The 12,862-nt window shown below is 43.5% G+C and overlaps 1 protein-coding gene across 1 annotated transcript; it reads right to left on the bottom strand.

The window, feature by feature from the left end:
• Positions 1-2,121: 2,121 nt before the first annotated feature.
• On the bottom strand, positions 2,122-9,612 carry sp4 (sp4 transcription factor). The gene is made up of 7 exons (XM_074687571.1): positions 9,028-9,612; positions 8,676-8,746; positions 7,378-7,737; positions 6,079-7,285; positions 5,653-5,851; positions 4,909-5,108; positions 2,122-3,288 (listed from the first exon to the last, which is right to left on the bottom strand). The coding sequence occupies exons 1-7, from the start codon at positions 9,032-9,034 to the stop codon at positions 3,017-3,019; spliced, it is 2,316 nt and encodes a 771-aa protein (XP_074543672.1). The 5' UTR covers positions 9,035-9,612; the 3' UTR covers positions 2,122-3,016.
• Between the last annotated feature and the right edge of the window lie 3,250 nt (positions 9,613-12,862).

Here is a 12,862-nt window from a genome sequence, read left to right as displayed (position 1 = left end):
TAAAGGGGACATATCATGCTGATCCCTGATTTAATTCTTACATATAAAATAATAAAGTTGAAAACAAGACCTTTCACCCCCAAAATTTTCAAAAAATTAGATATTGTATTTTTTCTGATATCCTAGAACGAGAGTTGGCTGCGAGATTTCGACCTTGGTGACGACACGAGGAGCCTCTCTTTTTATTGGAGTAATCTGATAAAGCAGCTCCTCCTCTGTGATGTCAGTTAGTCACACAAACGCCACCAAGGGATACACCCACAAAGAGCCGAGTATAAACGTATAAACTAAACATGTTCCAGTACCGGTTTGACTCACCACACTGAAGCGTCCTGAGATGATCTGTGTCGAGGTGGATTTTCTTCCTCCTGAGCTGCACAACTGTCCGGGTCTGACTCGGGGTCCAATACAAAAGGACGTATCCTACACTCTGCCATTTTATTAGTGCTATCAATGCCTTACGGTGAAGTTTTGGCAAACAGCAAACTCGCTCTGTCTGCTCCATTCAATGTGGCGATTTTGTAAATACTGCCATGCTGCAAAAACCGCCCCCTGGCTCTTCCCCCTCCGCCCCTCTGATAGAACTACTGACCAATCAGAGCACAAAGGGCTGTGACGTTGCAAGGTTACTGGAGGTCATTCTCAAAACGGAGCATTTCATCGAGATCTCCAGAATGGCCTAAACTGAGGATATTGAGAACGCTATTGTGGGGCAATGAAGGAACTAAATGACTTGAACTGAGGGCAGAAATGCTTTACAGGCATCCTAGTCTGGCATAGTGAAAAGGAGAAACAAGCATGATATGTCCCCTTTAATGTTTGCCAACAAATTGATTTACACACACAAACATAAAAGACTGCATCAGAAGACAGTTCGAGTCATTTTTAATCACTTTATTGTCAAGTGTTATGCAGGCAAATGTTTTCTGCTTGATTTCGTCTTTTTTCCTTTTTTTATTGACAACACATTTGTACAAACCAGTTTTTAAAAATATCAACAAACTGGAGCCTTTGAGGCTAACCCGGCAAAAAACCCATTATCAAATGTCATGGAGACGAACAAACATCTTTTAGAAAAAGATTTACAAATGAGATGTCACTACAAAATATCAAAGAAAAAAAAGTTGGTTGTCACACAAAATATTACCAAAAACATCTAAATTTGTTTGGTATCAACCTTTTTAAACTTTAAACAATAGTAGCTTTTTTGCTCTCTTCTTCTTGTTTTATTTATATTTCTTCAAAAAGAAAAAGAAAAAAAAACACAATATGGCGCAAGAGAAGAAGAAATAAAACAGCAATGTCAGACGTAGAAAAAAAAATCGAAGCACAGAGTAAAGAAGAAAGAAGCAGCACTACGGCAAAAAACTGAAACATGCTGTACACAACCTCAGAATCAACGCACACAAATACAAGTCCAGCAAAAGGCAAATAGTACAAATCAAGGATAAATAATAAATTAGCTGAACACACTGGGGTCCTGTGTGTTAACGTTGTAGGGGAGGGGATTTTTTTTAAAAACAATTGATAGACTCTATAAAATAAATTTATCATTGAATTCAAAAAGAATGTACGCACTGAACTAACACAGAGCAACATCACCAGAAAACATCTCTTAATATCCACATAGCAAAATACCCGACCCACTCCCACACACTGATCACTTAGTCCTTTAACCTCTCTGTGCTTCTGTTCGTGTAACCCTGGTGTCCCCTCTGTATCACAGCTTGTGTTAAGGCAATTGTGTACATGGGACATGTTGGCAGGGTTAGAGTTTTAAGAGACTTGTGCCCTTCGGAGCACAGGAAGCAGAAAGGAGCATCAGTGACGTTGCAGACGAAGCTGTCGTTAAACCTACCAGGTATCATCTGATAGCAATGAGCTCTTAAAAAATGACAAAGTCACACAGGGTAGACAGAGGCTGTGATGTTGAAGCCACCCTGTGGTGGCTGCAGAGTAACTGGCTTTGTTCAGACGACAGCACTGCTCTCAGATGTTCTCCCTCATCTTGGCTTGTTTTATTAACAGAGAAAACTTCCCCTGACAATGTAAACATGGTTTCACTAAGATTGTCTTTAAAGTATTGCTTTCACTACACAAACAAAGTTGTAGAAAGCTAGATTGTTTTTTTTTTCTCTATAGAAACCTTTTTTTCTAATGGCCACTGCGCCTCAATAGGAATGCATTATTTATAAATCATTTCATATGTGCTTTTTTTCTACTCTTTTTTTTTTTTAATTTGTTTTTTTTTTATTATTTTTCTAAAATGATCCCCTTTCCTCCCCCTCCTCCTTATCTCCTTCTTCAGTAACAGTTTATCCGTAGACTGGTCTCCAAAGGGTTTAACACCTGAATCTGATCCGAGGACTTCACCAAAACCATAAATAAAACTCACATTAGTTAGATCCTCTCCATGAAAGCATGGCTGAACAAACCACTCATTCACACATGTCCCACACACACACATGCACTCACACTCACACAATCCCAAGACTGCCTCTGCTCCGTCACTGCTCTGCAACAGTTCCTGATTTCTGATTGACCCTCAGCGCTGTCTGACAGGTTTGAGCCAGGAACACAACTTTGTGCATAGAATTAGATTCTGTTAGGATTAGGAAAATGTCTCTGCATGTTTGATGGTTTTTGATTCAGCAGGTTCCCCTGTTTTGTGCTATCCAGACACACTTTTAATCTTTTCCTCCTCAGGGAATGGATTCATCATAGATTCATTCAATAAATGCCAAAATAATCTGTCTCAAGGTTAGACTAAGCTTTGATATTATATGTGTTAGTTCTTTTAGACAATGTTTATATTTTACGGTTTCTGTTCATTGCATGATCCCGTCTCTTTTGAGTCCCTTTTATGAGAGTACAACATTTTTTAAATGATGTTAAATTAAAAGTAAAAATAAAAAAAGAAGAGAAACAGGAGAAAAAGTTTCCACCCTTGCGGTCCCTGCAAAGACTTCCAAGAAAACAGGAAGCCAGCCTTCAACAATGAGACAGGAGTCATGGCTTATTCAAACTCCTCCTCTTCCTCCTCTTCTTCCTCCAGGTGATTAGAGGTGGTGGGTGTAGCGGGGTCAGAGTCACGTGAGAGTGTCGCCACAGCAACGATCTGAGGGATGGCGCCCAGGCCTTCAGGCGTGTCTTCCTCCATGTCATCAGTGGTGATGATTGCCACCGCTGCTCCGCCCTTCTTGTTCTGGTGAGTCTTGATGTGCTTCGAGAGGTGGTCGCTGCGCATGAAGCGCTTTGAGCATTCGGGACACTCAAAGCGCTTTTCTCCTATAGATGAAAAAAACAATTTGAGAAAATTATTTCAAGCTTTTCATTTATTATTCGTTCCGCGTGGTTCGCGTTACAACTTAACTAAAATGTTTCCAAATCATACTTTTCAAAGAAACTTCCAGATTTTTGCCTTTTTTAAACTTCAATTATTCTCACTAAATACCATGCGTAGAAACAAAAGTAGGAACAGCAACACTTGACCTCAAAAATAGAAACGTGGAAAATTTTTAAAGGTAGGGTCTGCTGGATTTTCCTAAAATGCTAACTTTTACAGGAATAATCCTGCTCAGTCGTCTCCTATCAGCCTCTAAATGTGTGTCAGTTTCTGTGACTGTCTCAGCCATCTCCTCTACCTGTATGCTGATGTTTTGGTTGTATTGGGACATTTCTGGGCGGAGAGTAAGCGTGGTTACCTCAACCAATTACAGCTTGCCCAGTGCGCAAGTGACTTTGCGTGTTGATGATCTCAAGTGGAAGTTGTTCAGAGCTACTATGATAGTAGACATGGCATAGAGAAAGAAGACACAACCAAGCAAAACGAAAACAAATAAAGATTAAAGATTAATAAAGACTAAACAAGGGTGAAGCTTGTCTCGACTTTCACTCAGGATGTGAGATGGCTTTCTACTAACCAGGTATGTGTCAAATTATCCTGGGATCAGCTTGTTCTAACATGCCAAGTCAGGTGTATGGCTCTCGAGTCTCTCCCATGTAGAAACGCGATGCTGCAGGTGGTTGCTGGGATAGTGAGAGTGTTCACGTAGTCACAGTCAGAGTAGTGGGTGTGCACTGCTGCTTGTACTGATCCAAGGAGGAGGAGCCTTGTTTGAATGTTACTGACAAGTAACAAAAATTCCTGCAGACCCTACCTTTTAAGTATTGAAATCCATAATGTGTTTTTTTTTTCTTTTTTTACCATTTGGCTCTGTAAAAGAAATTACAGATGTGCAGCTGATTGATGCCCACAATTGTGTAGAACCAGCCTCACAAATAAGACTACTTGAAATAGCAACAGCCGGAAACAACAAGTTTAAGATTAGCTGGTAGCTGGTATTATCTCCATCAATAATTTGGATTTATAACAGCGACCCATTAGATGGCACTACATTTTACAGTCTAAACCAAGGGGAAACATCCAAATTCAAAATGAGGCCTATGTGGAAGTGCTAAGAGCTGCAACCCATCAAGTGTCCACTTGAGGTTGGCAGCAGAAAAACCAGAAACCACGTACACACCAAGCCAAAAAAAGCTAACTTTTATGGTTTTTCAATATGAAGTATATATTCTTCAATATTTAACCCTATAATGCTATGTTCATGTCCGACATGGAAAATCGCCTACTCTTCCACTCCCTCACAGTCACAAAGATGTGTTTAGGTACTTAAACATAGTACCTTTTGAATTTACATTTACAAATTTTTGGTACCTGGTACTACAGACAGAATTTGGCTGGTACCTTCAAAAGCACCTAATTTGGTACCCATCCCTCTTGGGTCAGAAATTCTAATTTGTACTCTTCAACTAAAGGCTTTGAAACTCTGTTCAGGAACAGATGGGTGATGTCATTGAGACTATGTCCATATATTACACAGTCTACAGTCTGAATATGTTTCTCACCTGTGTGTGTTCTCCGGTGTCTCTGCAGCTCATCACTCCTGGTAAACCTCTTGCCACAGAAGATCCAGTTGCAGACAAACGGCCTCTCCCCGGTGTGCCAGCGCAGGTGAGCCCTCAGGTGAGACGTCTTGCCATAAACCTTACCGCAACCCTCCATGTGGCAGATGTGCTGCTTCTTCTTTGAGGGGTCTCCACTATTTCTGCAACACACACTTGAGTTACAAGTGTCCTAGAGGCTTCTGGTTCCAGTTACCAGACATTTATTCTTTATGTACATTTCTGGAATAAAAACAAAGTAACCATCTAGGTTTCATGAATATGATTCACTGATGGATCTGATAGGTCCCTGAATATTTTCATTGAATGGTTTGGGGTACCTACACCTCATTATAACCAGTACTAATTTAGGGTGAGAGGTTATAAAAATTCAAACTACAGTAAAGAAAGACATATTCTTAAAAGACAAACACTTAATCTTTTAGTAGCTTCAGGCTTTTAGTGAGCTCTGTACGAGTGGGTGAAAAGGCACATGCTCCACAGTGAACATGCTCACCACAAAACGAGTTTCTATGCAAATAAGAAAAAAGCGTATTTATATTCATGCATTAAAACTTAAACCCACTGGCTTTGTAGTTCCTCTCCTAAAAAAAAAAAAAAACACTCTAAAAAGGCTACATGTTATACACCAGCCTTTTGGCACTGCACCCCTGCATGGCTTTCAGTGTGTTTCCGGTGAGTTCATACCTCCCCTCTCCATCCCTGCAATTTGGACAAGAGCAGGCTACACGACGTAGCCTTTTGTTGGGCAGTCCCTCCTGGTCTGAAGAGCTCTGCACCGAGCCAAGCTGGTCTGGACTCATCGAGGAGCCTGATGCCACATTGCTGACAGCAACTGTTACAGGAGACGACTGAACTTTGACCCCATCCTGACCCTGTGGTTGACCTGTAAGGTGTTTGAAAAGACAAAATGAGCAAACAAGTCAAAAAAGGTTGCATGGTCTGTGGCACATCCTTGTTCAGTTGAACCAGTCGCAAAACATCTGAAAATCAAATGTTAAAATACTCTCATTTAAGGCTTAGGCTCCAGTCACAGCCGGTCATCCCACAAGGCAAATCTACACTCAATAAACACACACAACAAATGTGAGAGAGATCAGTCAGCACACTTACCCTGTAGACCAGTTATGGTGAGGGGGACACCTTGCACCTGAACCCCTGCAGTACCTAGCCCTGCGATGCTGACCGTCTGAACCCCCGACCCTGGGTTGATTTGGGCTGCACTAAGCGTCAGTGGGGATCCACTCAGTGAGACCAGTCCCCCACTCCCCACTGCTGTCCCACTGGCCACAGGGGCCAGAGTGAGCGGCTGAGGCACAGCTGTACCGAGGCCCCCTTGCAAGGAGACTCCCCCGGGCAGCTGTAGTGTTTGCCAGGTGATCTGCCCAGAAGGGGTCAAGGTTGGAGTACGAATGAGGACCTGGGCAGGGTTCTGGAAGGCCTGGATGGGCTGTAGGGTTTGTCCCGGGGCCAGCTGGAGGGTCTGAATGTGCTGAGGTTGCGGCTGGCCTTGGGCCTGAGCCTGACTCTGAGCCTGAGGCTGCAGCTGGATCTGCTGTACGAGCTGGTGCCCCACCTGGCCAACGATCACCTGCTGGATGGATCCTGCTGTATCTGCTTGGTTCTGCAGCCCATTAGGCTGGTTTTGGCTCTGAGAGTCTGCCTCACTGCTCTGCACTTGGGTGTCAGATGGTCCACTCTCTGATGAAACAGAAACCACTTGTGTCCCATCTGAGGTGCTGTCACCTTCGGCTACTGCCACTGTTGTGCCAGCTGATGTTGTAGCAGGAACAGCGCCAGCCACTGCTGTTGTCACAAGCTGGTTGCCATTGGCAACGGAGAACGTGCCATCTGCTGATTGGATGAGCTGCACAGCCCCGCCCCCTCCAACATTATTTATCACAGGAAGAGCAAGTGTCATGCCGCCAAGGTTTATGGGTAATGTGGTCATAACAGGAGTCTGGGAGCCCTGCAGGGTCTGCAGCTGCAGTGGGAAAGACTGCGCAGGGCGGATCTGCAGCGGGACCGTCTGATTGGCTGTACTTGTCAGGATGGCTTGCTGGTTGGCTGGCTGGAGGATGGCCTGGGGCTGGCTTGGACTTTGGGTCTGGATGAGCTGGACCTGCTCTGGTAGAGCCCCAATGGAGGCTGCTGGAGCTGAACTGATATGGATCTGCTGTCCATCTGCAGTCTGCAGGTGAGGGATGACCTGATACTGGACCCCGCCCCCAGCATTGGGCAGGTTCTGAACCTGGATAATCTGGAACTGCTGCTGTTGCTGATTGGCTGTGACACTGTTGGTCCCAGCCACTGGCTTCACCTGTTAACAGGAAAGAGGTAGTGATGTAGATAAGAACACAAACACTGACAGAGCAAATAAAAAATGTTCACATAAACCTGCTTCTTTCTCACCTCCTTCACCTTCCGTCCCCCAGGTGAGCTGTCATTGGCCAAGGTGGTAGCCACGGTGACAGCAACAGGCTGATTGGTGTTCTCCTTGGCCATGGCAGGAGCTGCTGTGATGATCTGCCAGCCGTTCCCGGTGAACTGAGCTGGTACCAGTTCCAGCTGCTGGGGCACCAGGGCCTGACCTCCAGCTGTGTCCACCACTATCTGACCCTGGAGCTGACCCGCCTGCAGCTGGATCTGACCCGCCTGGACCTGGATCTGCTGAGCCCCTGCCTGGACCTGGGCCCCCTCAGCTCCCCCCTGCCCTCCGATCTTACTGCAGGTGGCCGCTAGCAGAGCCAATGGAGAGGGCTGAGAGGAATCCTGGAGGAAGCACAGCGGAAGAGAGGGTGGAGAACAGGTGAAAGTGAGGGGAGGAGAGAAAAACAAGTGACAAGAGAAGAAGGAGAGAAGCTCGTCAGGGTTGGCGACACACACAAACCTTGTTTACATAGGAAAACAAGGACATGTAAGTAGAAAAAAGCCTGAAGGAAAAGAGCTTGGTAGATATGTTGATGCACACTCACACTGTGTACAGTTTGAAACAAAGAGGAGATATAGTAAAAGAGCGAGGGGTGGAGAGAAACATGGTGCAGCAAGAAGGAAACACGAAAAGCTGAGAGAAAGAGAGAGAGCTGTCAGTGGAAGTGGGCGGTATTACAGGAAGCGAGTGGGTGGGCGTGTGAGAACCACATTTCTCTTTTCTCAGAACACTGGAAGAAAATGCCGCCTTCTCTTGCTCTCCTCCCTTTCAAAGGAACTAGGTCGCAGGCAAATTTTTAATGCTGTACACCTCTAAACCAGCCTAGATACTATGACAATAGTGTGGAAAATAGAGCAACAATGCTTCTCATACACATTAAACAATACAATTTGCTTTTACACATAACTGCATGGCTTGAATTAATCTCCATGACACATACAACCTCAAAAAAGCAGCTACAGATAAAAGTCCCACTGTCTGAAAGCCATAGTCCAGTACAATTGAAAAAAAATAGAAATCTAAAGGCAGAATTGAACCCTTTTGACCCTAATTGAAACAGACAATTCAAAAGTACAGTGGCTGAAGTGTGACAGCCATGCAAAGCCTATTGAAGAAGCTCTGGGCTGGCGCTCAGCAGGGCTGCACAGAAGCAGGAAGTGGAATTCACCAGAGAAACGCCCCCAGAGGTGTCTGGCTGGCTGGGAGGGGAGGGAGTACATTTTTGGCCTCTAGGCAAAGCAAAAAGTAATGAACTTTAATACATTCTCATTTCTATTACCTGCGATCCAGAACTTTTCCCCTTTTTCGATGCTTTCCCTCCTTCAGTTCCAGATGATTCCTTCTTCGAGTCTGTAAAAAGAGAGTCAACTGTAAGAGTATTTCCAGTTATATCACAATCACATGAGTATTTCTGAATACTGATAAGTAGCAGGACAAGGCTCGAGTATTTGGACTCAAACTCGCCAGAATAAAATCGGATCAAAATACAGATATCGCAAAACAAAGGTGATCAATGAAGGCAGAGGAGAAAAGCAGTAACCTTATCATCAATATCAAAGGGGCTTGGAGCCTCCTATCTGTCAGACAGAGAGAGAAAGAGGGGTGGAGACGGAGAGGGGGAGGGTACCTACCACTCATAACGCATTAATATACCAAGAGGGAGAGGGTGTAGTTCACGGTAGAAGGCCGGCCGGGTACAGAGGCGGAGGACGGCCTATATGTTCGGCGCTGGGCCGTGGCGGATCTGCCGTTTGACGAAACCACCCACCGGCCAGGAAGGGCGGTGCCAAGCGGAGGCACAATCAAGCAGTCCCAAATAACGGAAATTACAGACGACCCAGCGACCGTCCCCGGCCCGTCGCTCCCCTCGCAGCCCTGTCGTGCCTCTCTTTCACCGGATAACCAGTCCATAAACGAGAGAATTAGCGCTTGTCAGAATGATATCCACAGAGAAGTTGGCAATGTGTGACCGTAGAGGCCCACCCACTTCCATTTAAGCATCAGGACAACACCCTCTCCGCTGCTCCTGCCTGTCGCCGCCGTTTCTATCGCCGCACGACGCTGGGACGCCTCGTCGCTGTCCGTCGTGCACCGAAAACAAACCGTCACCACTGTTTGTATTTAACGCGTATTCCCTTTTTTTCGTGTACAATTGATTTTTTTATGAGGGAGATACAGGGAGATAGATGTGGCTTTTGTGGGCGGACGCGCTCCTCCCACATATTCAGATTGGACGACAGGGCTCGGCGTGCGAGGGTCGAGATGGGAGTTGTATTTTGGTGAGGCCTCGCCTTCTCGAACAGGATTGGGCGGTATGGACCACAACTCCCATGATGCCCCTTCGCGTCGGGCGGGTTGAAGCGGCGCTGTTTGGTAGTCATGTTGGTGTGAGAGCGAGAGGGAAGGGCGGTGACTTCTGTGTTGTGGGGGGTTGGGCGAACGGGAAAAGGAGGCGTGTGTACTTGTGTGCGTGTGTGCGTGTTTTTTTTCAGTGTGTGTTTATGAGTGTGTATATGTCTGTTTCCACTCTGTGAGCACTGTGGTGTCACAGAGTGACAGTCCTGACAGTAGGGTAAAAAAGGAAAGCAGTACAACTAGATGTAGGGGATAGGCTGTAGTTTGATGTGTAAAAAGTTAAACAAAGACAAAATAATGTTTAATCTATGCAGATTATCTGAATTTATTGAAGTTAGATAAATTTTCTACTCACCAATCCCTATCTCTATTGATCAATTACAAAGTAGAAAATGAGCAACAAACTGTTATGTATTCTTCTTTTTAGCAATTATTTGTTTTTAATTTATCAACACAAGTTTTTACTTTAACATAAATGCCAAAACATTGCAGTGCAGAATGCTTTGGTCCCACATTGGTCGATAGAGCTATCAAGCATGGAGATCTTCAAAATAAAATTAGATTACCAATTAAAAACTTAAAAATGAGGACTTAGACATACATTAATTAGCATGATAAAAGCTTATTTCTGTGTCCTAATACCACTTATTTTTTATGTGTTGTTAAACTTTATAGTCTGACTAGTGTTCCCTCTAGAATAACAGCACAGGTTGGGTTTATGACTAATGCTGCTGCAAGTCAGCAGGAGGTGCTTTAAATCTCTTGGCTTTAACTGGTGTAGGCCCAATTAAACCCCATGCAAACTGTACCCAGGTATATTGGGCCCAGGTTACTTTATACCCCAGGTAATAAAGTGGTTTTGGCCTGTTAGAACAGTCCAAAGTGACAACATGCATATTTTTAGTATGTCTGTGATCAATTTTTAAAATACTGATAGTTTGTGCAATAGTCTGAAAAAGAAGCCATGCCTTATTCTCGTGCATCAGAATCTCTCAGTCCCCTGCAGGGCAGTTATATGTAAAGATTTCATCTTAGCAAACAGAGCAACATGTTACTGTATAAGCCTGATTTGGACAAGACTGCAGTTTCCCATTCTCCTCTCTCGTAAAGTACATATGCTATTTCCTTGTATTTATATTCAAACTTAAAATGTATGCATGTTCAGGACCCCATTTATATTAATAATAATAAAAAAGGGTGGTAGTGAAATGCAAAGAAAACGTGTCGCTTTTTCCAACCCAGTCCAATTCAAGTCTTAAACAGATCATGTTTGCCAATCAAGGTTTTGCCAGTGAAAGCAGCAACCCCTGGTCCAAAAATATAAGGGTGAAGTTGAAAGTATAAAAACCTGCAGTTGTTTGCAAAAGCCAAAAAGAAGATTTATAAAGCTGCTGTTAACATTTTTACTGCCTGGTTTAAAAAATGGATTCTCATTGCAATTGCAGCTTTTAGCTCTCCTTGCTAAGTTTATTAGACCAGGGTTGCCATTTCATCAGAAACAAATAGGTAAACACTTTTTCCATGTTGTATATTGTCTATGGGCCTGTGCCACCCTTAACCTCACCTTTGGCAGGGAATCTGCTGGATCGGCTGAACCCAGTAGCCTACTGAAAGTTATTCAGCATACATTAACTAGGTCGAAACATTTCTTACCAACACTTACAAAAATTACAGCCTTACTTTCCCTTGTAAGATGTCTGAATGGCACAATGATGCTACCAAAAATTTTTCTTTTCAGTCCTGATAATGTATGTAAACATGTGTTTACAGTTCTTAGCGCCCCCCAACACACACACACACACACACACACACACACACACACACACACACACACACACACACACACACACACACACACACACACACACACACACACACACACACACACACACACACCTGGGGTGGCCCAGAAACATACAAATACATACACACGGACTGTAATTACCGCGGAAGCTAAGCGCCTTGTTCCCGCCCCCTGGGCCACTCAGCAGAGCGTTGCTAGGCAACGAGGTCTCGTCTGTAGACGGGTTGAGGTTGTTGTGTGTGGCTATGCGCATGTGATGGTTGTGATGAAACGTTGTGAGGTAGAAAGAAAGATAAGTGCCACTGCCACATACCACCAGAGAGATTTTTTTTATTAGTCAGTCCGAAAATTTAGTATTCATATACCTACTCATATTTTTATATTCATATTCAGTAACACTCAAATTAATTTAACCTAGATGACTTCACCCGAAGCAGGACTTGATGGGCTCTATAAGTTAAACCTTTAAAGAAAACATGTTTTTGTCGTATTCATTAGATCACTGGTAGAAGTCCAATTGCTCTGAGTTTCCCAGATGTTGCCACTAGATGTCGCCATGTACCAGTCTGGGCTCCATTGATATGAGATGCTGTGAAGCCTGCTCACACCTGCACAAATATTAAGGGAGTATTCAGATCTGTATGTAAGTCAAAGTTGAACTCTGAGAAGTAAAAGTTGTTCCAAATAGTTCTGCAACTCACACAAGATGATGTATCTAAAACTTTGAAAGAAAAATAGGCCTACATTTTAAAAATGAAAAATTATACTTTATTGAGCATGGTGTAAACGTTTACAGCAACACTACAGTGATGGCTTTTCAGAATCTTTTGAAAAACATTTGGAATGATGACAGCCCACTTTTTTTTCTGGGTCAGATAAACTTAATTTCTTTGTTTTTGTTCCATTTGAAGATGTGCCAACATTGATAGACTTTATCCAGTTGTCTCTACATCAGCCCAACTAGCAACTTCCTTGTTTACAAACGCTTGACTATACTATTTAAAAAATCTATTTATATCAGTGTGTCCTGTTTGGTTTTTGAGTTGTATAAGTAATGAAATAAATGAGAAAATAATAGCTTTGGTGTGGACAAAAATCCTCAACAGTTTGGAAACAAGCCAGGGAAGAAAGAGAAAAGCCATTAGAAATTTAAATGTTCTGAGTTTGGAATATAACATCTGTGACTAGATTTAAGCTAGGAGTTAAGTTGACTTGCTATCTTTAAAGCTGTTCAGTCTCAGATGACAGTTTGTATTCCTTCCATGTAAACTCCAGCTGTGAGCAAAGGCCTTGGATCTGACTGTGAG

Source organism: Halichoeres trimaculatus, unplaced genomic scaffold (genome assembly GCF_033239565.1).
Source record: "Halichoeres trimaculatus isolate MK-OKI-2021-1 unplaced genomic scaffold, fHalTri1.1 fHalTri1_scaffold_14, whole genome shotgun sequence".
NCBI classification, from domain to species: domain Eukaryota; kingdom Metazoa; phylum Chordata; class Actinopteri; order Labriformes; family Labridae; genus Halichoeres; species Halichoeres trimaculatus.
The sequence above is the reverse complement of the archived record's forward strand: the minus strand, read 5'-3'. Positions and strand labels throughout refer to the sequence as shown.